Consider the following 24,242-nt stretch of genomic DNA (forward strand, 5'->3'; position numbering starts at 1 on the left):
AGCCTTCTATTTTGTTGGAGGACTGTGTGTGTTCTCCTCCCCCTCCCCCATCTTCTGTGATTACTCTGCTCCCAAACCTGCCTCTGAAGGATACATTTCTTAGAGATGTCAGGATTTATCGGGACTGGTGCGCTACACAAAATATCCTCAGCTCCAGGGAAGGCTCTTTGTCATTCTGGAGGCCGGACTACCCTTTTGGATGCCTTCTTCTGTTTGTGAGGTCTGTCAAGGGCATCAGGAAGCGAGGGACAAACCAGTGACAGAAGCCAGCAAGGCCCACAAAGGGCTCACCCGAGTCTTAGGCCTTGGAATTTCACCCTTCACCAGAGCATCTACTTTACTGTCAAGGAGCTCCTGAGGACGCAAGGCTTAAAGGAACAAAAACATTTACCCCTGCTGATAGAGTGCATCTGGATTTTCCGAAGGCATTTAACCGAAGTCCTACATAGCAGACTCCTCCGGAAATTAAAAAGTAATGGGATAAGCAACAATTTCCTATTATGGGTTGGTAATTGGTTAAAGAATTGGAAATAAACAACAGGATTAACTGGTCAGTTTTCCCAGCAGAAGAGGTAAATAGCAGCGTGGCCCAGGAACCTGTACTGGGACAAGTGACGCAATTTAACAGTCATTAATGATCTGGAAAAAGGGGGCAACAAAGCTTACAGATGAGAGAATAATTCACCTAATTAAAATTAGAAATATATACCATTTACAAAGTTAATCATTTAAACTAAGAAACTGAAATGGTTAACCATTTAAATGTTAAGAGGAAGGCAGCCGCTGGGCTGAGATACCCAAACGTGTAGGCGCACCCTGGGCTGGCCAGTAGCAGCGCAGCCACGAATCACGCAGCCAGTTAGGAAGAAGCATTAAAGCCAGCTGGAGCCCGACTCCCTCCCTGTCCTGTAAGACTTTTATTTACTGCTTAATATTTTATATCCCCAGTCAAAGCATGAGCAGACCGAGGAATTGCAGGATGACCTTGCAAAACTGGGGAACTAGGCATCTAAAGGGGAGATTCAATTTTAATATGGAGAAGTACAAAGTGATGCACACAGGGAAAAAGAATCCCAACTACAGGCACAAAATGCTGGGATCCATGTTGGGAGTTATCACTTCCGTCATTATGAAGAATACATGGAAATTCTCAGCTCGGTGTGCAGCAGCAGAGTTCACAAAAAGCACAAAGAAGGTGTCAGATCCATGCTGCAACCACCCCTGGAGTATTGTGTACAGTTCTAGCCATCCCATCTCAAAAAAGAGAAAAGCAGAGCTAGAAAGTGATAAAGGAGATGGAATGGCTCTCTTATAAAGAAAGGCTAAACGGGTTAGGGCTCTTCATCTTGGAGAAGAGACGTCATAGGGAATACGATAGCGGTTTATGAAACCTTGAATGGTGTGAAATAAGTTAGTAGGAAATGGTTACTTGGCCTTTCAAACAGTACTAGAATTAGCAGACGCTCCATAAAACTAATTGATAGATTTTAAACTAATTTTTTTCAGTCAATGCACAATTGAGCTGTGGAATTTGTGGCCAGCGGCTAGTAATAGAGCTGGACGTCAAAGTCTGCACTAATTGCCAATTATTAGCCATGTCGCCTTGGGGGATCCTCACCTCTTACTTCTGGGAGTAAGCAACAGGAAATGGATCTCCTTCTCGGGATCTGCTGGGTACTTCCAAGTAACCCCCAACTGGCCGCTGTCAGAGATCGGATAATGGGCTCAGCGGCCCAACATGGCATGTCTTACGTTGTCAAATCCCATTAGTAAAATACCCACCTAACCACAATGTAATTACACTCAATATGCCATTGTAATCACATCCTGAAAAATATTTTGCATGGTAACCATTTACCAAAAAAAAAATAAAAAATCTCATATACCCACGAATGTCGGTATACAAAAGCTAATAAATAAATAAAATAGACCATTTGTACAAAATGCATGAGCAAAGAGATTCCTCAATCATTCATTTCAGAGCTTAGGGCCATCCTAATGCAATCGTCTCATTCATGATTTACTCTATAAGCTTGACAAAGTCAGCAACCTTACCCTAGCCTGGAAGACTTGAAGTGATGATTACTCTTCTGTGGACTCTGCAGTGATAAGAGAGACCTCCGCCTCCCCCCCGAACAATACTATATGCACTAGCTCAGCTAAACTCTGGAAAGGTTACACTGTCATATGTTATAGAAACCCATCGATTCTCACAAAGCATAAAAGTGCGCATCGGTGTCCACCGTGGTACATTAGGGCAAGAGGGCAAGGCATTCCTGAAGAAGAGCTTCTCAATCAGACAGGAAAACTGACCCCTGAAGGGGAGCTGCTGCAAGGTTTCGCTTCCTAATTAGCCCCAGTGGGAGTGATATAAGAAATCCATTACCAGCACAGCATCATCTGCACACTAGAGATTTGGGTAAATAAAGAGATTTTCCAGTAAATTCCTCCTGAAAGATGTAAAAAAACAAATCTTAAGCCATTAAGATGCTACAGCGTCTGAGAAAACATATTCGATATTAACACATCCAAAAATACTGAGTTTTTTTGTGAATGAATGACAACTTTTCTCCTGATTCCTGAAAAAGTTGCTCCATAATGAAAAATATTTTACAGAAATTGAGGTTATCTATAGCTGAATATTAGAATTATCCATTATTAAGAGAGGTTTATATAATATTCAGAACTGCAATGTCTAATCGGTAACTAAACCAAAGACTAGATGGACTGTTTTGGACTTTATCTGCTGTCATCTCACTATGTCCTTCACAGAGCTAGTAATAGGTTTCAGGCCACGAGTAAATGCAACAGAGAACCACATAATCACAAAGATAGTATTATCTGCCGAGACCCGAACAAGATTTACGAACCTGTGAAGATTCCTAATGTTTTCATTTAATTGCCTACTCTCTTGGGCGTGCAGACAACCCACTACCACTAATCCTGCCATTTTTCTGACCCACAAAGAAATCATTAATTTTAATTTAGAAGATGCTACCCCAGCTGCTAACTGCCTGCGGCATGCACCTATAATTATGCCATGACTTGAAAAGTACACCCACTGGACTAGGAAAACCAGGTCTGTGACTCTTGCAACAATTACAAGACAAGAGTCAAAGAAACACTTGCACAATAACCCTGCCCAAGAGAATTGGCAAGAACAGAGCTAGCATTTCCAATCCAACATCTTGCACAGAGCAGGCAGCAATTAGCACATACATGGCACCACGGAAGGGAAAAAGGTAATCAAAGCACCAGAGAGAGAAAGAAATGTGGCTGCAGAACTATTCCTTAACACACTCATATCACAAAACCTTGTCAGGGGAGGGGAGTCCCAGCCATTGGTCAACAGTGACACCTACCTGTCAGACTCAGAATACACATGCCTGGTTCTGTAGGGAACTGCATTCTGTGGCCTTTTACAGAGAATTATGACACTATGTACACTTGGGAGCAGTATGTAAATGATTATTATTATCATCAATTTCATTCTAAGCCTAAGTGACTATTTCCTCACCAGACGTCTTCAGTCTCTCTTCTCATGGGAACTCTGTGCCTCACTGCTCCTTCTCCGACAGGCTGGTGCAATCAGCTAAAGAGAAAGTGGACGGCTTTAACGAAACCTTCCCTGCTAACAACAGATAGAATATGCAAATTTACTTGGGGTGGTGTTTGAAGAAACATAACTGTCAGGCTGTGCCATTAAATCAGTGCGGAAAACAGGCACTCAGTGCAGGGTGTCCGCTTCCTAACGTGTGCCCAGCCACCTCTCCTGGGCGTGCGATCGAATATTTAAACGAGGATTCACACTGCCAAGGAGGTGCTAGGGAGAGGTGGCTGTCAGCGGGTTAGGAAAATGGACGCTCAATTTTATGAATGTCCCTTTTTCCTAACCTGACTGCCAGCACGCTTAACATTTTTTTTTTTTTTTTTTTTTTTACACATTCTATCCTTTTTGTCCTCTGATTTACTATCGCCACAATATTAAGTCAGAGGAAGTACACTTTTTTGGGCTGCTCAGAAATTTATGCCTGCTCTGGGCAGGCGTTAATTTCTGAGTGTAAAAATGTGCAGGTCGGTGCACTTTTTTTTTTTTTTTTTAATTGGGAGGAGAATAGTTGATAGCCTCATGATGCATTTACATGTGATGAGCACCATTAGTTTCGCGAGGGATTGGACAAGCATTTTGGACGAGCTAATCCCCTTATAGAATAAGCCAGGGCTTCCCAAACCTGTCCTGGGGACCCCCACAGCCAGTCGGGTTTCCAGGATATCCACAATGAATATGCATGAGATACATTTGTATACCACGGAGACTCGGTATGTGCAAATGTATCTCATGCATATTCATTGTGGATATCCTGAAAACTCGACTGGCTGTGGGGTCCCCAGGACAGGTTTGGGAAGCCCTGGAATAAGCTAAGCACACTGTATAGGATTGGCCTGTAAAGGAAAATGTTTCATTGGAAAGATGTTGTAGAACTAGGGTCAAGATACGAAGCTTCAAGGGGAGTCAGACAATGGTGATCCAAAATGTTTTCTTTGAAATACTTTGTTTGAATGCGTTTTTGATTGAAACTTTTTATTTTTTTCATTAGATTTAATACAGTGTTTTGCAAACTTCCGAGTAAGCTGGCTGTCCATATGCATATATATTTTTGTTCACTATTTCAGATGCTGTCCTTCTTATGACTTTATGTTTCTGTATTCTCTTGTGTTGCTAGGTTCCCTCCCGACACGGATCTCATGAAACACGGCACGTGTTGGGGGACCATCTACCTATCTTTCTAGAAATTTTGGGCTGTATGCCGACACCCCTCTCATTCACTGAATAAAAATTACAATGAACCTGTGAATTGTAAGGATACATATAATACTTATATCCTTCCACTTTATTTGCCAATTACTTCTTGATGGTTGGATACCTCGCCTACTTCTGCTGCCTTGTTCAAGCATCATTACCATTACTTGACTCTTGCAATACTATTTACCTTGGTCTTCCTGGTTCTTTGAGATCTCTGCAGCTACTTCAAAAGCAGCTGTGAACACCAATTTCTGGCAGAAGCCGCAGAGAACATATCACCCCAGTATTAATGGATTAAAACTGGCTGACAATGCATTACAGAATCCAATACAAAGTTTACACTGTGGTCCATAAACTAATTAATCTTGATTCTTCTTCCAATCAATCTTTGCAATCCCCTTCAATCTTTCCAATCAATCTTTGCAATCCCAGAGACATTTACATGATATGCCATCTGTTAGATAGGCATGCCTGGCTGATACCAGAGACTGTGTTCTTAGCAGCCACTCCCATGCTATGGAATTCCTTACCCAAAATATTGCGCTGCAAAGAGTGTCTGAAGACATTTAAATCAATGCTCAAAACTTTCCTCTTCGAGCTGGCTTTTTTGCCTGATGATTGGAAGCTCATTCCACAGAATACAGAAGTCATTTGATTATAAGAACTATATTTGTCATGTACTGCTGTGAGATTTTTTTTTTAGATATCAGTTTGTATCATTTTAAATTATGAATATTTGTTTGTACATCGCCAGTCCTGCAGCTTAGGCGATTAATAGATTTTAATAAAGATAAAGAACAAAGGGAGAGCTTTAAAAACTTTATGATAGATGCTACGAAAGGTATTTCAGTGGTTGGTTTGAATATTAAAATTAAAAATGTATTCATTTCTGTAATTACCTGAATAATTATAAACCATACTCAAAAGAGTTTAATGCAGCTGTTAAGATACTTGGGACAACTGAGTAAATAACATCCTTCCATAGATTTGTATGACTCAGAGGTAATTAAGGCTCTTTAAAATGAAATTCTGTATGTAGCAACCAGGAGAGGAAAGCCTTTCAAATGATCTTATGTACCACTGTCTCAGTCGTGGAAACAAATGCTTTCCAAAAGTTACATGTATTTAGATAGGTAAATAAGAATCCAAGAGCTGCTTGGACACTCACTTACATGGCAGTGCAAAATACTTTCAAGAATCTGGCTGCACAGTACATCCACCCCCGTACAGACGGAGCATGCTAGATCAGCTCAGGAAGAGGATTGAATTGACTGAAAAGGCAGCTGCCGGGAGAGTTAACCACCATAATAAATTGAAGACTTATGCTCCTATTTCTGGTTTAAAAAAACAACAACACTAAAGGAATCTAGAATGGTACTCTACAAACCAGTATGACAAAGACACAGATAAGAAAGGAGATGTGGATAAAAGTTTCTCAGGAGAAGTCATTTTACAACATGCCATACACTGATGAACAGCAGGAAGGACACCAATGGACTTTCAACAAGAAATACATGAACGTAATTAATAATGACCAAAGATTGCAGACGAGGTGGCTACGGGGACGCAGTGGCCTCTGTCGTCACCCATTTGTACGTTACTCAGTTTGAAGAACATTTTTGTAGAAATCTTCATAGTTAAAATATATTAAAATGTGGGGTCGTTATATTTGTTAAACGGTTAAATTCATTTTACAGTCATTTACTGCTTTCTTTGCAATCAGATTTGCACAGTTTGCCTTTTATAGATATCTTGATTACAAGCAGAACATCTGTTTACATACTACTTAATTTCGGAAGCCTACTGATTGGAAGAATATTTTGCTGTTTAGTAGTAGTCATCCTTGCAAATTAAGACAAACATAGGAATTGGTTAATAGGCTAAGACGTATCTACTCAGAACTGAGCAAATGTAAAATGGCAAGCGCAGGATTTAGCTTATAGATTTTTGAGCTGCAGGCATCCATGGCTTGCTGTTAATGCATTTTATGCTAACCGATCACTTTTACTGTTCTATCAGCAGTCTAAAGACCAGCAATTAACATGCATATTACGCATTACTAACACCAGTATGTTCTTGACTTTACATCAAATTTTTGCAAGTCCTCCGCGTACAGCATTCTCCAGGGGATGCAATATTATGACATCGTAGTAAAGTCTTTGCTATCTGATTCAGAGAGCAAACATGCAAAATGAATCCTTGGGCCATGAAACACATGGTCATTGTTCTATGATTTCACATTACAAGGACTTAATATGAATTATCCAGTTTCCGGATATACTGTACCTTTAAATACTTCTACGCACTGCAATACATCTCAGGTAGTGCAGCTTATTCAATACTCGTGCAAACTGATTAACGTGGGCTGCATGAAGAGAATTGTGCATTACATGTATCAGTTGTATTAATATAAACTCACAAAAACAAAATTGGTCAACTGGTCATATAACTTGATCTTCTATAAACTTATATTTTATTCCATATTAGGAGCTAGCATCCAGGAAAAGGATCCAGGCATCATAGTGGATAATATTATTTATTTATTTATTTCGGATTTTTATATACCGACATTCTCAATACAAGTATCGAATCAGGTCGGTTTACATATAACAAAACTTTCGCACAAATGGCGTTACATGGAACAGCGTTTCTTAACATATAACGTATAACATGTAGCATTTAGCATATAACCTATAACATATAGATATTAATAATAAATTAAATTAAATATTACATAGATAATAATAATAGTAATAATAATAGTAACTCGTCAACAGGACGTAGGTAAATATTCGGCATGTTTATAGCGAGAATAAATATCTAGAAAAAAAAATTAAAGGGTAGACTAAATTGAGATTTGAGGGTGCACAGACCATGTTGATGTGCAAAGTATACGAGAAATCCATGAGTTAAGGAAGACAGATGAATCAGAGAAGAAGTCTTTAAGAAGTCTTTAAGGTGAGAAGTTCAGATCTGACGTAGTTGAGTCTTGATAATAATACTTTAAAATCGTCGGCTCAGTGTGCTGCAGCATTCAAAAAAGCAAATAGAATGTTAGGAATTATTAGGAAGGGAATGGTTAATAGAACAGAAAATGTCATAATGCCTCTGTATTGCTCCATGGTGAGACCACACCTTGAATACTGTGTACAATTCTGGTCGCCGCATCTCAAAAAAGATGATATTGTGATGGAGAAGGTACAGAGAAGGGCAACCAAAATGATAAAGGGGATGGAACAGCTCCCCTATGAGGAAAGGCTGAAGAGATTAGGGCTGTTCAGCTTGGAGAAGAGACGGCTGAGGGGGGATATGATAGAGGTCTTTAAGATCATGAGAGGTCTTGAACAAGTAGATGTAACTCGGTTATTTACACTTTCGAATAATAGAAGGACTAGGGGGCACTCCATGAAGTTAGCAAGTAGCACATTTAAGACTAATCGGAGAAAATTCTTTCACACTCAACGCACAATAAAGCTCTGGAATTTGTTGCCAGAGGATGTGGTTAGTGCAGTTAGTGTAGCTGGGTTCACAAAAGGTTTGGATAAGTTCTTGGAGGAGAAGTCCATTAACGGCTATTAATCAAGTTTACTTAGGGAATAGCCACTGCTATTAATTGCATCAGTAACATGGGATCTTCTTAGTGTTTGGATAATTGCCAGGTTCTTGTGGCCTGGTTTGGCCTCTGTTGGAAACAGGATGCTGGGCTTGATGGACCCTTGGTCTGACCCAGCATGGCAATTTCTTATGTGAAAAAAACGTTTTATGCAGACATTTATGTGGGACCAACAACCCTAAGCTCTTCAATTTTATAAGAGAGCCAATTAGGGAGGAAAAGCCACTTTACTTTATTTAATTCTCTCTCTATATTTTTTTATATAATTTGCTATTTTTTTCTAAAATATTTAGAAATCACCAAAAACAGTCCCGCACATTCAGAGAACAAAATTCCTTTTCAAATGAGCAGGGAAGCATTCCCATACTTATCTGGTCATCAAAAGTCTGATCCAACCCCGACACAATATCATGTTTTGGACTTCTGTCTGCTTAAAGAGAGGTTTTTTTCACATAAAACATGAGTTTATGGAAGATCAAGTTATATGAGCAGTTGACCAATTTTGTTTTTGTGAGTTTGTGTGACCATGGGGGTCTCTGGAATACGTTTGCTGGTGGGGCTTTTGTGAATCAGTTGCATTAATACCCACAAAATGAGCTCTTTTTTAGTTTCACACTGCATTCAATAGCAAGATTCTTTCCAAGAGTTGTTTTGGACAGTATTAGAACATGCTCTGACATCCACAAAGGGAAGAGAAAAATAAACAACATTTTCAATCTGTGCTTAGCTTATGTGAACTTTTGGATTTTCACAGTGTCAGCTGCGGCCTCCATGAACAGCTAGCGAGGTACTGAGGGATTTTATTTTCACAGGAGCCTTTCTGATTTGATACAAAGCTGTTCTCACCACTAGGATGGGCATCTTGCTTAGCCTATGGCTAGTGTCTTTTTGTGTAAGAGGAGATGTAACCTACAATGAGTATTTAAAATTGGGTCATCATCACTTATGTTTTAGTATTAAAAAGAGTGCTTCCTCCATTTTTAGAAATTCACAATCTACAGAGGTGAACAAGATCCGGTAGAAGGATTAAGCGCTCTGAAGAACATAAGACCCGCCCTGAGGCAGAAGATCTCGAAACATGGGTCTGTGTCAGGGTAGTGTTTGCAAGCTTCTGGACTATAAGTTAATCAGAGCAAATATTTTGTACGTTTTGGACTAAGAGTTAAGCTAATTAGTGAAAATCTTTTTTGGGTGCAATAACAAAAAATCTTTTTCAAAGAGAATCGGTAGTTGGAAACGCCCTTTATTTATTGATGCCCGACTCTGGCCGAGTTTCGCTCTCTTACATAGAGCTGCCTCAGGGGCAACTGTCACATTTTATGCGAATGTCTGTTGGTTGACGGCGCTGACTGCAGACCTCGTTTGGATTGCTATTGATGACCGCAGACAAAATACAATTGGTACTCTCTACAGCTACGCTTGATGCACTGAATCAGCGTTTCTCAGTTGGAGGTATTTGTAATAAAAGCTACTCTGAGAAAGCAGTATTCTGAAATGTGACAGTTGCCCCTGAGGCAGCTCTATGTAAGAGAGCAAAACTCGGCCAGAGTCGGGCATCAATAAATAAAGGGCGTTTCCAACTACCGATTCTCTTTGTTTCTACTGCTACACAGCCAACAGGTTCGGCTTCCGCTTTGCTTTTTGGGAAAAAATATTTTTCTACAGTTAAAGCAAAGGTCTATGAAGCTGAGAACCTTTGATTAAAACTGTTTAGCCATTGGTATTTAAATATTGTCCACTGCTTTATTTTAGTGGGGGGGGGGGGGGGGGTTGTCTATAAATTATTTTAAATTGAATCATAAACTACATTATCTGCCTTCATGTTCTATGTTTCTTCTGTGTGGTTCCTCTGGAGGTCACTTTCCTGTTTTTCTAGAATACTCAGCCCATGTACACATTTTGCTTTATTTCATGCGACATTGATAACAGTATATATATTCATATACAGAATAGATTTTCTTCGCCTTTTAATATTATTTCTTTAGCCACACAGATACTTGTAAAATCAAATGCAGCAAGACCATTTTTTGGGGGTTTTTTTTTTTTGCTTTACACACATTTTGTCCTCGACGCAGGCTGCTTTATTGGTGCTTAGCTGAAACTTCTTACATTCGATGACTATACCTCACTGTGATGCAGGTCTTTTTCTTGTTGAAGTTAAATGGGTTGGGTGTATCTCATGGTTGTTAAGAAGATATGGAAGTGGATTATGTTTTGGTCTTGTGAAAATCAAAGAGGAAGATGGCAAGGCCTGAAATGGTCCTAGCAGTGGAGGGTGAGAGGAGCCAGCGTTGGGGCAGATTTTCAACATGCTTGGGACAGATGTAGAGGGCAGTGGTGGGAAGGGAGGGGGGTTGAGAGGTCAGTTAGAAGGCTTGACAGGGAGAGCAGCTGGTGCTGCTTTATGAGAATTTTTATGCCCATCTACTCAGGGCATAAAAATCAGTTACTATTTTATTTAATGATTTCTACGGGGCAGCTTTATGTCACTTTAAAAATAAACCATTTTGCTCTGCATCTTTAAAACCCAAGACCAGTTTAAAGCATTGCAATAGGGAGATTTTATTGATTTGTGCTGGAATTTCCATCTTTCCTTGAGCATCAAGGCGGGTTACAATTCAAATCAATATAAAAATGCTATGGTTACCAACAAATCATCCACCCATTCTTTAGCACATACAACAATCCAGTACCACCTAATTCATGAAAGTGGGCCTCGGAAATGGGACTCCCATTTCGCTGCATACCATTTGTACCTGTGGTGCCCCTAACTCTGATTTGACTCCATCTCTTTTTGCCAGGGGATATAAATACCTAAGCAATGACTGGCACGGATACTTTTACCCATGGGAAGGGAGGGTAATATTCAATAGGACTTTTTACAGATAGCCGTTTACCTCATCGAAAAAGCTTTGATAAATGCCCTCTTTACATTGATTTTTCAAATATGATTGGGTTTGATTGTGGGTGCCCAATTTCCCTAATGGTTTATCTTATCAAAACTGGGGCAAATCTATTTAAGTGCAGCAAGGCAGAAAGGTGACTATGGACAGAGGGCAAGCCAACCAAACTCAAGAGAATGCACCTTAAAAAAGGGGTGAAAAAATGCTGATTTGTTTTAAGGAGAATACTGCAAGGACAAGTTTTATGGCTTCTCTTTCCCGAGTATTTCATAACTCTTTGCATTTGAGTTTGATACTCATAGGTAAGAAGTTCCTTTCATAATGTAAGCAGTTTCCTGCTAAACAAGGTCAGGGTCACCACATTTCAACGCAGGATACAGACGATAAACAATAAGGTTGCTTCCTGGATTCCTTTTGGTTGCTCTCGCATCGCAGCCAGGGTCAGAACCGAGCACATTCATTAACAGCATGGGTTCAGATCACAAAACTTAATCCCTAGCATTTGCCTAAGGAGCTATTCCAGTCACCGTTTTGTAAAAATGAAATGCTTAAAAGTAATCTGTTCCTTTTTGGAACTCCCAGAGAAAAATACTTAAAAAGGCCTTTCAGGAAACCTTTGTGGTTTGTTTGGTACTTCCGTCGGCCGAGAGCAGCGACATGAAGGTCTAGACCTCAGGACAGACAACGAATGCAAAATGTATTTGGTTATTTATTTATTTATTTAAAATAATTTATATACCGGAGGTTCCTGTATAATATACATATCACCCCGGTTCACAAAGAACAGTAACTATCGCTACAAATAGCGGTTTACATAGAACAGAATAAAAGAAGTTTTTATTATCATGTCATGGTTACATGACATGTCTTCGTTAGCCTGAAATCAGATTCATGTGCAGGACTTGAGAAACAGTGTTTGCAATCGTGGCCTCTCACCTTTTATGTTTCTCATAGCTGAAGTACTATGGAATCAGTATCACACTCCAACATCTGCACTTCTCCTGACCACCATCCATGCAAGTGGTTTACAAAGCCAAGTCTTAAACTTTTGAGGCTGCATGGGGCGAGAGCAGGCATGAAGAATGAAAGAGAAAGGAGAAAAAATAGGCTTTATTTATATGTAAAAGAGCTTCTTGAGAGTAGCATTGCAGAGAACACGTATGGCGCTCTAAAACCTCCAGCTCTCAGCCTAAAGGAATACCATAACCTATCGGAAACGGCAATAAATCCATTGCTAGGTGGGTGCCATAGCTACTAAATGTGTTTATACGATGTTTAAAAACAACAAAGATAAAAAGGTGCTGATGAATAGATTGCTTACAAGGACATAAGAAGTGCTATGCTGGGTCAAGCTAATGTCCATCATGCCCAGCATAGAGTCTCTGACAGTGGCCAAGTATGGGTTACAAGTACTTGACTGATCCCTAATAGCTGATCCATTTCCTGTACCTCACTCCCAGGAATAAGCGCTGGTTTGCCCAAATATGCATGGTTAGTAATTGTTTATGGGCTTTTTCTTCAGGAACTTGTCCAATCAATCCTCTTTTGAACCCTATGATGGGAGTTGCCTGTTTATTATGGAATGAGGACACTATCTTCAGTAGGAATGAGGGTACCAGTCTAAGGGTGACTGAATGTGGAGACAGCAGCAAGTATGACTCTTTGCAAGAGGGCTTGAAAGAGACGAGTCTGGCAGAGCAGATTACTACCAAGAAGGTAGTCTTTAAGGTTAGGTTCTTCACTGATGCTTGCCTTATAGCCCCAAAGAAAGCCCCTGCAGGCATCCTTAAGACCATGTTCAGATTCCACTGAAGGACAATAGGTCTGAAAGGTGGCCATATCACCTTTACTCCTTTAAGGAAGTGCACCACATCCAGATGTGCCGCTATCTGGGACTCTGTGATTCGACCCCTATAGGTACTTGAAGGTGATGGAGACCTTCAGGAAAACAAATCGACTGTTCATCTTGTTTGGGGTCTGCGGCAAGGAGAAGTGGCAGCCAAAGCCACATTGTCGAGGTGAATTGAAGAAGCAAACACCTCAGCCTACTTACTAAGGGAAAGACAAGCAGTGGAAGCTCATTCTACAAGGGTGCAAGTGGTGTCCTGGGCAGAAGCAACATCTGTATCCCCAGGTCAAATCTGCAGGGCAGCCACATAGGCATCCCAAGGTTGTCTCCAAAACACCGCAGAGTCTGCACTAAAAGCTCTGAAATAAGATTTAAACATCTTACTATTTATACCCAAGAAGAGAAAAGAGGAGGACTATGATCAAGGTACCTGCACTCTGTATCATTTTGAGGGTATGGAAATCAGTGATTTTACAGAGGCATTGCTACCTTCTTTCTACTAGTTATGCCTCTCTCTGTGCACCCTAGCATTCCTCTGGCTCTGGCCACCACCTTGTCACATTGTTCAGCAATCTTGATAAGGCTACCATTTTGGTAGCCCTTCTCAGAGCTGTCTCTCGTCTATATTTGGATATAGACTTTTTCAAGAGGATAGTGTGTTCTACAGCAGAGGTTATGATGTGAGGTTCCAAGGGGTTAGATAAGAGTAACATGATAAAATATTACTTCATGAAGGGTGGTGGATGCATGGAACTGATTTTCACCTAACTAGTAAGAGAATTCTAGAAAGCACAGGATCAGTATAAAAGAACCATAGCCACAAAGAAACATAGGCCAGTTTTCTGGATATCCACAATGAATATGAATGTGATAAATCTGCGTACAATGGAGGCAATACATTCAGATCTATTTCAAGTATATTCATTGTGGATATCCTGAAAATCTGGCCTGTTTATGGCTCTAGAGAACTGGAGTTATCCACCCCTGCTCTAAAAGATGGGAGGGGTGGGTGATAAATAATACATATTAGGTAATTGGTTTTCATTCTAACAAAAGTCTAGAAAATGAGATCATGCTATCACATTATAAAAAATAGAAGACTTCGAAGTAACATAAGAAAACTAGCTATCACCAGGTGAAAATTTCCCTGATCATGCTGGACCTCCTGCTAGCCCAGGAATGGCGAACTCGAATGCTTCAAACAGGCCAGGTTTTTCAGAATATCGACAACGAACGTGCATAAGAAAGATCTGCATGCACTGCCTCCATTGTATGCAGAACTATCTCATGCATATTCGTGGTAGAGTAATGTGCCAGCACTGCTTCAAAGGGGAACGCTATGGCACTCCGTCAATGAGTGCCAAAATCTTAAATCCAGTCTGGAAAAAGTATACGATTGGATAACTACAGGAACTTTGCATTCGTACTCTATGTTAAGTTTCAAGTCATCAAACTTATACCTTATTATCTGCAAGTATGGGTAGTACCGTCATGCATTAGCTGCTGAACCTCATTTCAGGCATGAATGGAGGCAAACCATATATTTCCTAACCTCAAATCATGCAAGGATAACCAAGAAACCTCATTGCTTGTAGAAAGTTAGGGCCTTTATTACATGAGGAAATAGCTCTGAGCAAGTTACCTGTAAAGATGCCTTAGGAGGAAGAACTTGCTTTCCCCAGTAACCAGACGTGTTGGTAGCGTGGTTTCCAGATTCCAATCTGGCTACTCAACAAACGATTCGTACAGTCTAGATCGTACTCTGAAATTGATTCCAAACCCTGCAACTAAACTGACAACCGCGAATACCAATCCGAAAATCAGAGAGGTGGTTTGGATTGGTCACACAAGGTGCCAGTTGTTATTATTTTCTTGTAAGGCTCAACCCCTGCGATTTTTCCTACTAGTGCCAGGTTTCGGAGCCTTGTTTAAAACAAAAACGTGTTGGTAGATGATGTTAAATCTCCCGAAAAGCCGCGCGTCTCAAGGAGTCCCTCAACCCCCGCACTATATTACAGACGGCAGCACTTCCGCCCCAGGCCTACCGATTCGTTTAACAAACTGAAGGCCGCGCGCTTGAATTCCGCTGGTGTCGTCAGGACGTTTTCATTACGTCACTAGGTCCCGCGTCGTGTACGTGTGCTGCGTCTCCCACCCTTCTCCCGGCTCCGCTGAAGGGAAAGAGAGAGGGGGGCACGCGTGCGCGCGCCCGCCCCTCCAGGGTTACCGTTAGCGGCGGTCCTCTATCTCTGATTGAGAATTGGGTGAGCGCGAGGCGATAACGGACGGGCGACTCTGATCCGGGAGGGAAGTTATTAGCGGCGAGGGGACTCTCCCGGTCTTTCCGGAGGGCAGCCCTCCCCCCCCCCTTTTTTTTTTTTTAATCCGCGTGTTCCTCTGACAGACCTCTCCTCCGGTCTTGAGGCGACGGCGCTTCCTGGGCCGGACTGGAGTTCCTGAACGTAACCGAACTCGGCCCGGAAACCAGAGTGAGAAGGTAGAGCGTGGACGGCGAAGAGCGAGCGGCCTGCAGCCACATCTCCCTCCCTCCCTCCTTTCCTGTGGCTCTGACAGGCGGCTGGCGGCCTCCGGATTTGCTCTGCTTTTACTTGCGACCGAATCGGTCTCGGAGTTTGGACCCATTATTTCGCCCCAAGGTGTCCTGAGAAACGTGTGCTGTTGGCAAGCATCGATGCTAAGAGCTTACGAGACCTGTTGCTAAATGCGTTGTTACAAAGTTTGCCATACCAGCCGGCTTTTCCCACGGAAAGGATTTCATTTAAGTTATTTCTATGTGGTTGACAAGAAACACTGAAGGAACACTTTGGAAAATGTGGAGCAATACATTTTGAAATATTTATCATCCATTTATGTTTTGTTACCCCGGCCGCTAGTTCTTCATAAGTTACCCAGTAATAGTACAGCTGGGCTTTTCTAATAAAAGAGGACAATGGCTTTCTTTAATTTTAGGAAGATCTTTAAGTTGGGAGGAGAAAAGAAAAAGAAACAATATGAACATGTCAAGAGGGATTTGAATCCTGAAGAGTATTGGGAAATTGTAGGAGAACTGGGAGATGGAGCTTTTGGGAAAGTGTACAAGGTAAGAGACTGTGTCACACACTGGCCCTGGGAGTTTTAATCCCGAACGATTTATATTTTAGGGCAGTGAATACAAATGTTAGCTTTGACTCCAGAAAAATTAGGGTACCCTGGTATCAGCAGTTAAGAGTTTTGATTATAAATCTGTCAGTGAACCACATTTACTTTTGATTAATTGTATAGGTAATGAAATCAGAACTGGTTAGCTGGTTTTCCTTTCCTTTTTCCTTCTCACTCCAAGTTCTATTTTTCCTTGTTACATGTAACTGCTTTTCCGCACTATTGTTCAAGTTTAAGTTTATTTTGCACTCCTGTTTCATGTGAACCAGCATGATGGGACTTTTGTCTTGAATGTTGGTATATAAAAAACTTAAATAAATAAATAAACTGAGTCCATAAATTGACTTTTTGTTGGGAATGGTGAGGATAATCATGGTAGTACCTGAATGGTAGGAGTGAAATTAGGAAGAAGAAAATATCTTTCAATTTATTTTGTCCTGGCCTGAAATTTCAAGTTTCACAGTCTGCTTGTTTGCTATGTGACATGTAGATGTCTTTTTATAAGAACTTTGCAAGAGAACAAGCATTTTTGACTAGAAGTGTCTGAATTCTACCACAGATCATTGCATATAATGATATACAGTGTTTAAGATCTTTAACTACATGGATTCTTTGCTTTACTATTCCAGTGCTTTAATGTCTTTAAAGCTGGATTATTCTGGAGGATACTGAACTATCCAAACAGGTGGGCTAATTATTACACAAGTGAAACATCTAGGTAGGTTTCTCTCCCATGACTTGACTAAATGGAATCCAAGACTGGGCTTTCTCCAGCCTCCATTCTGTAGTGATGGGTGTTACCTGCTTCCTAATAAAAAAAAAAAAAAATGGAAAAAGCATAATTGATTTAGCGCTGACTTCCTTCCTTTGTTTTTTTAATTAAAAAAAAAAAAGTGAATGCAAGATTGACTGTGTTTTTGTTTTTGTTTTTTTAAGTGGCTTCCAGAATATCTGCCTTAACCTACTTCTTTACTGAGCCTGTCTCACCCAATCACAATGACTGAAGCCATTTGGGAGTAGAGAGAAACCAATTGGTTATTTTGTGGATTTTAACATACCCTCTAGTCAAATCCTGGAAAGTTTGAGTGATCAGTCAGTCAAGCAGAAAACTATATTGTGACTTGTAGTGGATGGCCTTTTATACAGGAAATTAAAAATTGTGCTCACGTTTTGCAGAAGGGTGTCTTGCTGTCTTTGCCTGCATGTTTATAATCATTACAATAAGCAACCATATAATTCTAAAATGGTATCTCATGGAGTATAAAAACACCAGCCATATGTTCACCAAAAATTATTTTAAGATTACAACAAAAATACCAGTAAATTTGTGTTGTCAGAAGGACATAGCCCTGCAATTGAGTTTAAAACAAGTTATTGAATTTAGTGTTTTTCGTTAAGCTGGGAATTGCAGTGTAGATGTCAAGGACTTATTTAGCAATGTAACTTGTCATGGAGGAAACATTTAAATGGCCCGAATATTTTGATTTGTGGCCAGTAGTTTTATTTATATAATAGGTAAATATAGAGAGATATTTACCTGTTATCCCTACACATACTTTTGAAATATGATCCTGTGACATTCCAGATGAAACTAAAACAAAGTGTCATTTCTGAAAATTTAAAGAAAGATTTGTGTGTTTGTGCATTGGTCACTATTATCTCAAGTTTCCAGTAATCAGAAGTTAGATTTTGAATGCTTTCTTTCTCAGTTTTTCTCTTAAACATATCAGTAATGGATCTCACTTTATGCAGTGTTTTTCTTTGTTGAATGGATTTCCTGTACAGGCACTAGTCAGATATAGAATGATTGAGCGCTTTGCAAACTTTTCTGCTCTCTCAAGACACATCCGTTTTTGTTTTGTAGTGCCCTTGATTGAATTTTCTTCTGTTTTTATATTTATGGTGAAAGTTCTGGGTACTATATGGACAGAGGTAATCAGAAATATTCCATTGTAGAATTCATTGTCTGTGGATACCATAAATTGATCGGTTAAACTTTTAAAATAATGCCTTGATGATTCTTAGTTACCTGAAAAGGGCCCTAAGGATATAAAATGCCGCTGGTGTTTGACAATAAATATATCTATAAGACAGTGTGATGAAAACTATTAAGCTAGTGAAAGTTCTGATTAGAGGAATTCATATAGCTCTATATAAAAGATCTTGGAAGTTAGGCAAGAATGGTGTACATTTTTAAACAAGAAACACTCTTCCATGAAGTTTGTGCAGTTTTAATTCTAGTACAATTATGTTGTACTTGTTTTGTAGGAAATGAGAATCTAAGCCCACGGTTGGTTTATTTATTTATTTTTGGCCCAGCAGTTTCCTCCTGCTCTTCTGGACCTCATGCTCAGTCAGATCTTGCCTTCTTTATGCTGTAGCACTTTGAGCCTTCATGTACATCTGAAGTTGGGTTTTGTGTTTCTTCCAATTTTTTTATTTTATTTATTTATAAGCTTTTATATACCGAAGTATTGGCGGAGGCCTTCACTCCGGTTCACACTTTTAACAACGCTATACATTGAATTCAGCGGAACAACTTTAACAGAATTACAATTATAACGAATATATACAGAAGATTCAGGGGAGCTACATAAACATGAATTAGCAAAAGATCTTGGGAACAATAGTAATAATGACAGTAATTTACTGATACATTAGCATGATTCACTTAGACTATTATTGTAACTATGGCCTTCAGCCAGGGGCCACAGCCTGCAACCTCTGGAACGCAGTAACATAGACACTGGGGCACATTTTAAAAAACAGCGCGCGAGCGCGTACTTTTGTTCACGCACCAGGCGCAAACAAAAGTATGCTGGATTTTATAAGATACGCGCTTATCTTATAAAATCCGGGGTCGGCGCACGCAAGGGGGTGCACATTTGTGCAACTTGCGCTCGCCGAGCCCTGCGCGCGCTGCCCGTTCCCTCCACCACCCCCACTACCTTTATTGCACAAGTTACACCTGCTCGAAGCAAGCGTAACTCGTGCGCGCCGATGGGCCGCGCCATCACCCGACCCAGGGGCTGGTCCGGAGGCCTCAGTCACGCCCCCGACACGCCCCCCTAGCAAAGCCCTGGGACTTATGCGCGTCCCAGGGCTTGCGCGTGCTGCCGAGCCTGCGCAGGGTTTGTTTTTTTTTTTAAGGGTTACGCGCTTAAGCGCGTAACCCTTTTAAAATCCGGCCAAATGAGTGTGCCCATTAGGTGTTACTATTGAGCAGTGGCTGGGACTTCCCTCTCCCATGAGCTGTAAGCCTAAATAGAATTTTAGAAGTGGAAACCTCAGTAAATTGAAAGTAATTTAATTTTGTTTTTAATTAACTATTAACCCATTCTGATTCTGTCTTCTCTCTTCTTTATGGCCTATGCTATTCTCACTGCCCAGGGAAGGGATCCTGCACCCCCACTGATGCATCTTCTTGTCCTGTGAATAGGGGCTCTGTGCTCTGCTTCAGGCCAGTGCTGACTGCTGTACAGGAATATGTGTTGGACCTTTTTTTTTTTTAATAGCATTCACTATTAATAGCTGCCATGAAACCTTTATTTCCTTCTTTTTTAGTCTGTAAATTAATTTGTTTTCCACAAACATGATTTTTCTGAAAAACTAAGGCTTTTACTTTTTAGAACATACCTGAACAGTGGGATGTGCCATAATATAGCATCTGCACATACCAGGTCCCATTTACAATATAGATAATTATGGAGGTTTCATAATTCACTTTTATGTAAAGCCAAAATATTTAACAAGAAATTAATTGCTGTACAGAATGGGTGTCTTAAAGGCCAAAAATAATGTACAAGTTATTACTTGCCTCTCTTTGGTCTTATTTGTTATTAGTCATTAAGTGTGAATAAGATACTCTGTGTGCAGAATTTTAGCTAGTCATTATAGCTCAAATATTCTCAAATGCACAGAGGATTAATATAGAACATTTCTGATCCTTATTTTACTTAAGTCATCTTTTCCAAAATGAGAGCTCACATTTTATCACCAGTCAACGTATGTATAAATATCTTCTAAAATAAAAATCTTTGCTTAGGACCTTAACTTTAACAGGTATATTAAAGCCTTAAATAAAGAAGGGAAGGATGTTATGTGTTGCATATTTTTGAGTTTGGTTTACATATAGGCAAAAGTGAATGTGTAAAAAGAAATGCAGTCATCTAAAAATTCAAAGTCATGCAAGATTTCTTTCAAGAAATAACAATCGAGCCTGATCTTCCTTTTGAAGTATCATGAAATGATATTGTCTTTCAACCTATGGGCTTGATTTTCTAGGCTTTTTCTCATAGACACAGAATGGGGAAAAAGCCTTAGTGTAAACCATGCCCTTTGTAGCTTGCCTATTTCATGCTCAAAATTCAAAATGGCTTCTTGCCACCGCAGGCTTCATGTCTTCAGTCAGCTGTTTCATTCCCTCGTCATGTCCACTTATACCTTCACTTCATCACGTTTCTTTGTCTTCGTAATTCCTCTTCAGAAAAGCTGTCCTAGGATGCCATGCTTTGAGGCAATGAGTTGTACATCCGAAGATGATTGCTTCTTTAAGATAAGGGAAAAGGTTAATGCCTGTTGTAAAGCCTGTTGCTAATTTATTGTTTCACTGTAAACCGAGGTGATGTATGTCTATACGTACCGCGGTATAAAAGAATCTATAAATAAATAAATAAAATAAATGCAAAACTTAATACAGTTTGGCCACAAAACACTGGCTGGTGTTGGGACAAAGTCTCCCATTAATCAGATGTAAAACAATCAGAATATTTTTGTGTGGGGACTTTAAGATAATACTATCCTTTTATGACACTTGAGCATGGTATATTGATTTGCACCAGCAATATATAAAAGTTTAAAAAAAAAATACAATTACAGGGTTAATGATAGAGAGGATGGGCATCAGCTGCGAGTTATAGTTTGATGGTCTTACCAGCTTGTTGAAACCCCTTATTAGCATTATTCATTATAATCCTGCAACCTTTAATGACTGTTTCATTCTTGACTTTGTTCAATTGAAGTAGTAAACAATGTTTTATGTTTTAAACATTTTAATAAAATGTTGATGACATTTAAACAGGCTTGCAGGCAGAAGTGAATGTGACCTCAAGCATTTCTCTTCCCCTTGGGACATATGCCACAACTAGAGGTGGATTATAAGACGATATGGGCTCTGGAAGAGAGTGAAGGAAGTGCATTTGCAGATGTGAAGAGCAGGCAGAGGGGAAGGGGGTTTGGCCTCAGCATAGGTGAGACCCGAAGTGAGCCAAGACTACGGTTCATCTCTGGCCCACTCGGACATGCCCAATAGGCCAGTCTGCCTCTGGCCTCAACAAGCATGGCAAAAGAGGGCTGGAAAACTTGGGCACCAGCCAAAAATCATACAAACCTAGAAATATTTTTCTCCTATAATTTACTTTTATCTTTTCTGGTATCTCTTTCCATTTTTAAAATATTTTTTTTTCATGTTTGTGCTTTTTCTTTTTGTTATGTTTTGCTTTTCTTTCCCTCCTAGCATTTTCATGTCTTCTCTCTCTGCCTCCTCCTTTGGTAATGTCTCTTCCTCAGTGCAGCCTGGCAGCAAGGGGTTTCCCTGGGTTATTTTTCTGACTTATTAGGGGCAGGAAGCTGCTGTGAGCTGTGGCTTCTGCTCCTCTGTGCAGCTCATCAGCAAGAGCTGCCACTCGAGCCTGAGACAGTGCTAGATGTCTGGATGATCTGGCAACTGGTATATTTCCAGCCTGACATAGACCTTAATCAACCAGTTACCTTAGTTACAAAAAAATATACACATGTACTAACATGTGGTTAAATGATTTTCTATATGAATGGAAAAAATATTTTGTTTAGTCAAAATGGAAGTGTTAATTGTAAATTTATACATAGAGATCCTGTCACATCCCTACCAAGAATCATTGAGAATATTCCATTTGTGTGGGAAGGAAACATAGTAAGCATGTGGGTAGGTAGTTCCCCATGGGAGAGTGTTCTTCTGATATAACTTCTCAGACCACCATCTTATGTTGTGCATTTTCTGTTTCCTTCTCTGGGGCAGCATGCCTTTACTGTCCCCTGATTTTGTATTATTTTAAGTTTAATGCCTTCATGGAGCTTCTTATTTTGGATGGGCGGTTCTTTCCACCCTCCCTATCCCTTTTATATTTTTAAGCTGACTATTTATTTGAGTTCTGAGTACCCATTAACTAGGGACTTGGTTAAGTTATTTTCTTTGCTGCTCTAACATAAACTGGAGAGGATTTGAGAAAGGAACTGAGGATCATCTGTATCCAGAGGAGGGCTTGCATGCATCCAGAGGAGAAGAAAGAGAAAGGAGTTGGGATGAACCTCTTAGAGGGCCCAGGAATATCTACTGGATATTTTGGGAGAAGAATAACAATAGTATCAATTTGATACTTTGAGGAGATCGTGAGTTCAGAGGAGAATACAATATGGAGAAGGAGGAAATATAAGACTTGTATTTGGACTTAGATCTAAATTGGATTAAACATTTTCTTTGCTAACCGCATGAGAGGGAAGCTCAACAACTTGCCTAAACTGTGGATGGAAGAAAAAATTGGCTTTACCATCGTAAACTTTAACAAGACTTACCGTAAGACACACATTTATTGAAAGATCCTTGTAACATCGATAAGTGAACCAAACAACTGTAAATATTTTTATCATTTCAATGAATATCAGTAAAAGTAATGTTGGAAACCATCAGCTTCCAGTGCACTTTCTACTGCATAGTGACACTAACGCTTATTAGTGCTGTTATCACTGCTGTATACAATACCTTGGAACTGGGACTTGAGTGTTGTACATCACTCTGAGCAATTTTTTTTAAGTCTGAAAAGAGTGATTAATAATTTTAAATAAATAAATAGGGGCCTTGAAAGTAATCCTGGATATTTAAGTTATTATCAAGGTAAGTTTACCAGCAGTGACTGTATTTGAGAAATAGCCTGTAGAACCATTATCCAGGTTCAACCATCCCAGGGGTTACATACACAATTCCATTCTTTAATAGTCTCTTCTAATTACCTCGATTTACTTTCTGTACTAAAAATGTAAATATTTAAAACATTAACCGTTTAAGCTACTGAAATTTAAATGGTTAACTTTTTAAATGTTTAGGATGAAGGCAGCAACATTAAGCCCCCACCCAGATGCATCAATGTACTCGCATAACCCTCAACTCCTGAGCTGGCCAGTAGCAGCCCCACATGGGGATGGGCACAAGAGCTGTGCAGTGAGCCAGGAGGAAGCACTGCAAGTGAGCTATGGTGGGAATCACTACCTCCTGTCATCACAGATAACATAAGACTGGTTAACCTTTAAATATTTTACATCCATATTGTGTAGTAATGTATCTTTCAGATTTCTAAATCTGTAAATGGATGAATCACATGAAAGTAAATCTGTAGTATTGGTAGATATTTTTTAGCTTCTCAAATACATGTAGAGGACTATCATAAACACCGCTGCTGGAATTATTCCAATTTCATAATTATAGGTCCTTTACCAGAAAATATAAACTTTCTAGATGCACTTAAACAGTCTCTAATGAAACTCGGTGTTGCTAATATTTAGTTTAAATAGCAGTGTAACTGGAACTCCAAATTTTAATAGTATTCCCACCATGGAGTTGTTTTAAAATATTCTGTATCAGAGGCTACTTGAAAATGTCCTCTTGCTTAATCTCAATGGATGAGCCAGTAGAACTCCCTCATAGCTTGATGGTCTCTGAAACAGATGGAGTAATCAGACTTAAATATTGAAACAGAAGTGGTACGTCAACACGCTGATAGCTGATTGGTTCTTAACCAAACAAGGCGTCTTCATTCAAAACGGTTCCCAGGTCACTCAATAAGAAGGGAAAATTTCAAAAGCATAACACCAATGGGTCTACTT

General features: G+C 39.8%; 2 protein-coding genes across 18 annotated transcripts in view; one reads left to right on the forward strand and one right to left on the reverse strand.

The window, feature by feature from the left end:
- The window catches only part of STN1 (STN1 subunit of CST complex), a 72,190-nt gene extending 56,966 nt beyond the window's left edge, over window positions 1-15,224 (reverse strand). For 3 of the 16 annotated variants that reach the window (XM_029610312.1, XM_029610314.1, XM_029610320.1), the window contains exons 1-2: window positions 14,812-15,221; window positions 3,518-3,592 (exon numbers count right to left, since the gene is read on the reverse strand). The gene's annotated coding sequence lies outside the window, so the exon portion shown is untranslated. Of the gene's footprint in view, window positions 1-3,517; window positions 3,632-12,256; window positions 12,375-14,811 lie in introns of all 16 variants that reach the window. The other 13 variants (XM_029610313.1, XM_029610315.1, XM_029610319.1 and 10 more) reach the window with 7 other exon arrangements.
- Window positions 15,225-15,578: 354 nt separating this feature from the next.
- SLK (STE20 like kinase) overlaps window positions 15,579-24,242 on the forward strand; it is a 194,639-nt gene continuing 185,975 nt past the window's right edge. For both annotated transcript variants that reach the window (XM_029610310.1, XM_029610311.1), the window contains exon 1: window positions 15,579-16,269. In XM_029610310.1, the coding sequence (XP_029466170.1) occupies window positions 16,120-16,269 (150 nt within the window). In that variant the 5' untranslated portion in view covers window positions 15,579-16,119. The remainder of the gene's footprint in view (window positions 16,270-24,242) is intronic.

This window comes from Rhinatrema bivittatum, chromosome 7, assembly GCF_901001135.1.
Source record: "Rhinatrema bivittatum chromosome 7, aRhiBiv1.1, whole genome shotgun sequence".
NCBI lineage: Eukaryota > Metazoa > Chordata > Amphibia > Gymnophiona > Rhinatrematidae > Rhinatrema > Rhinatrema bivittatum.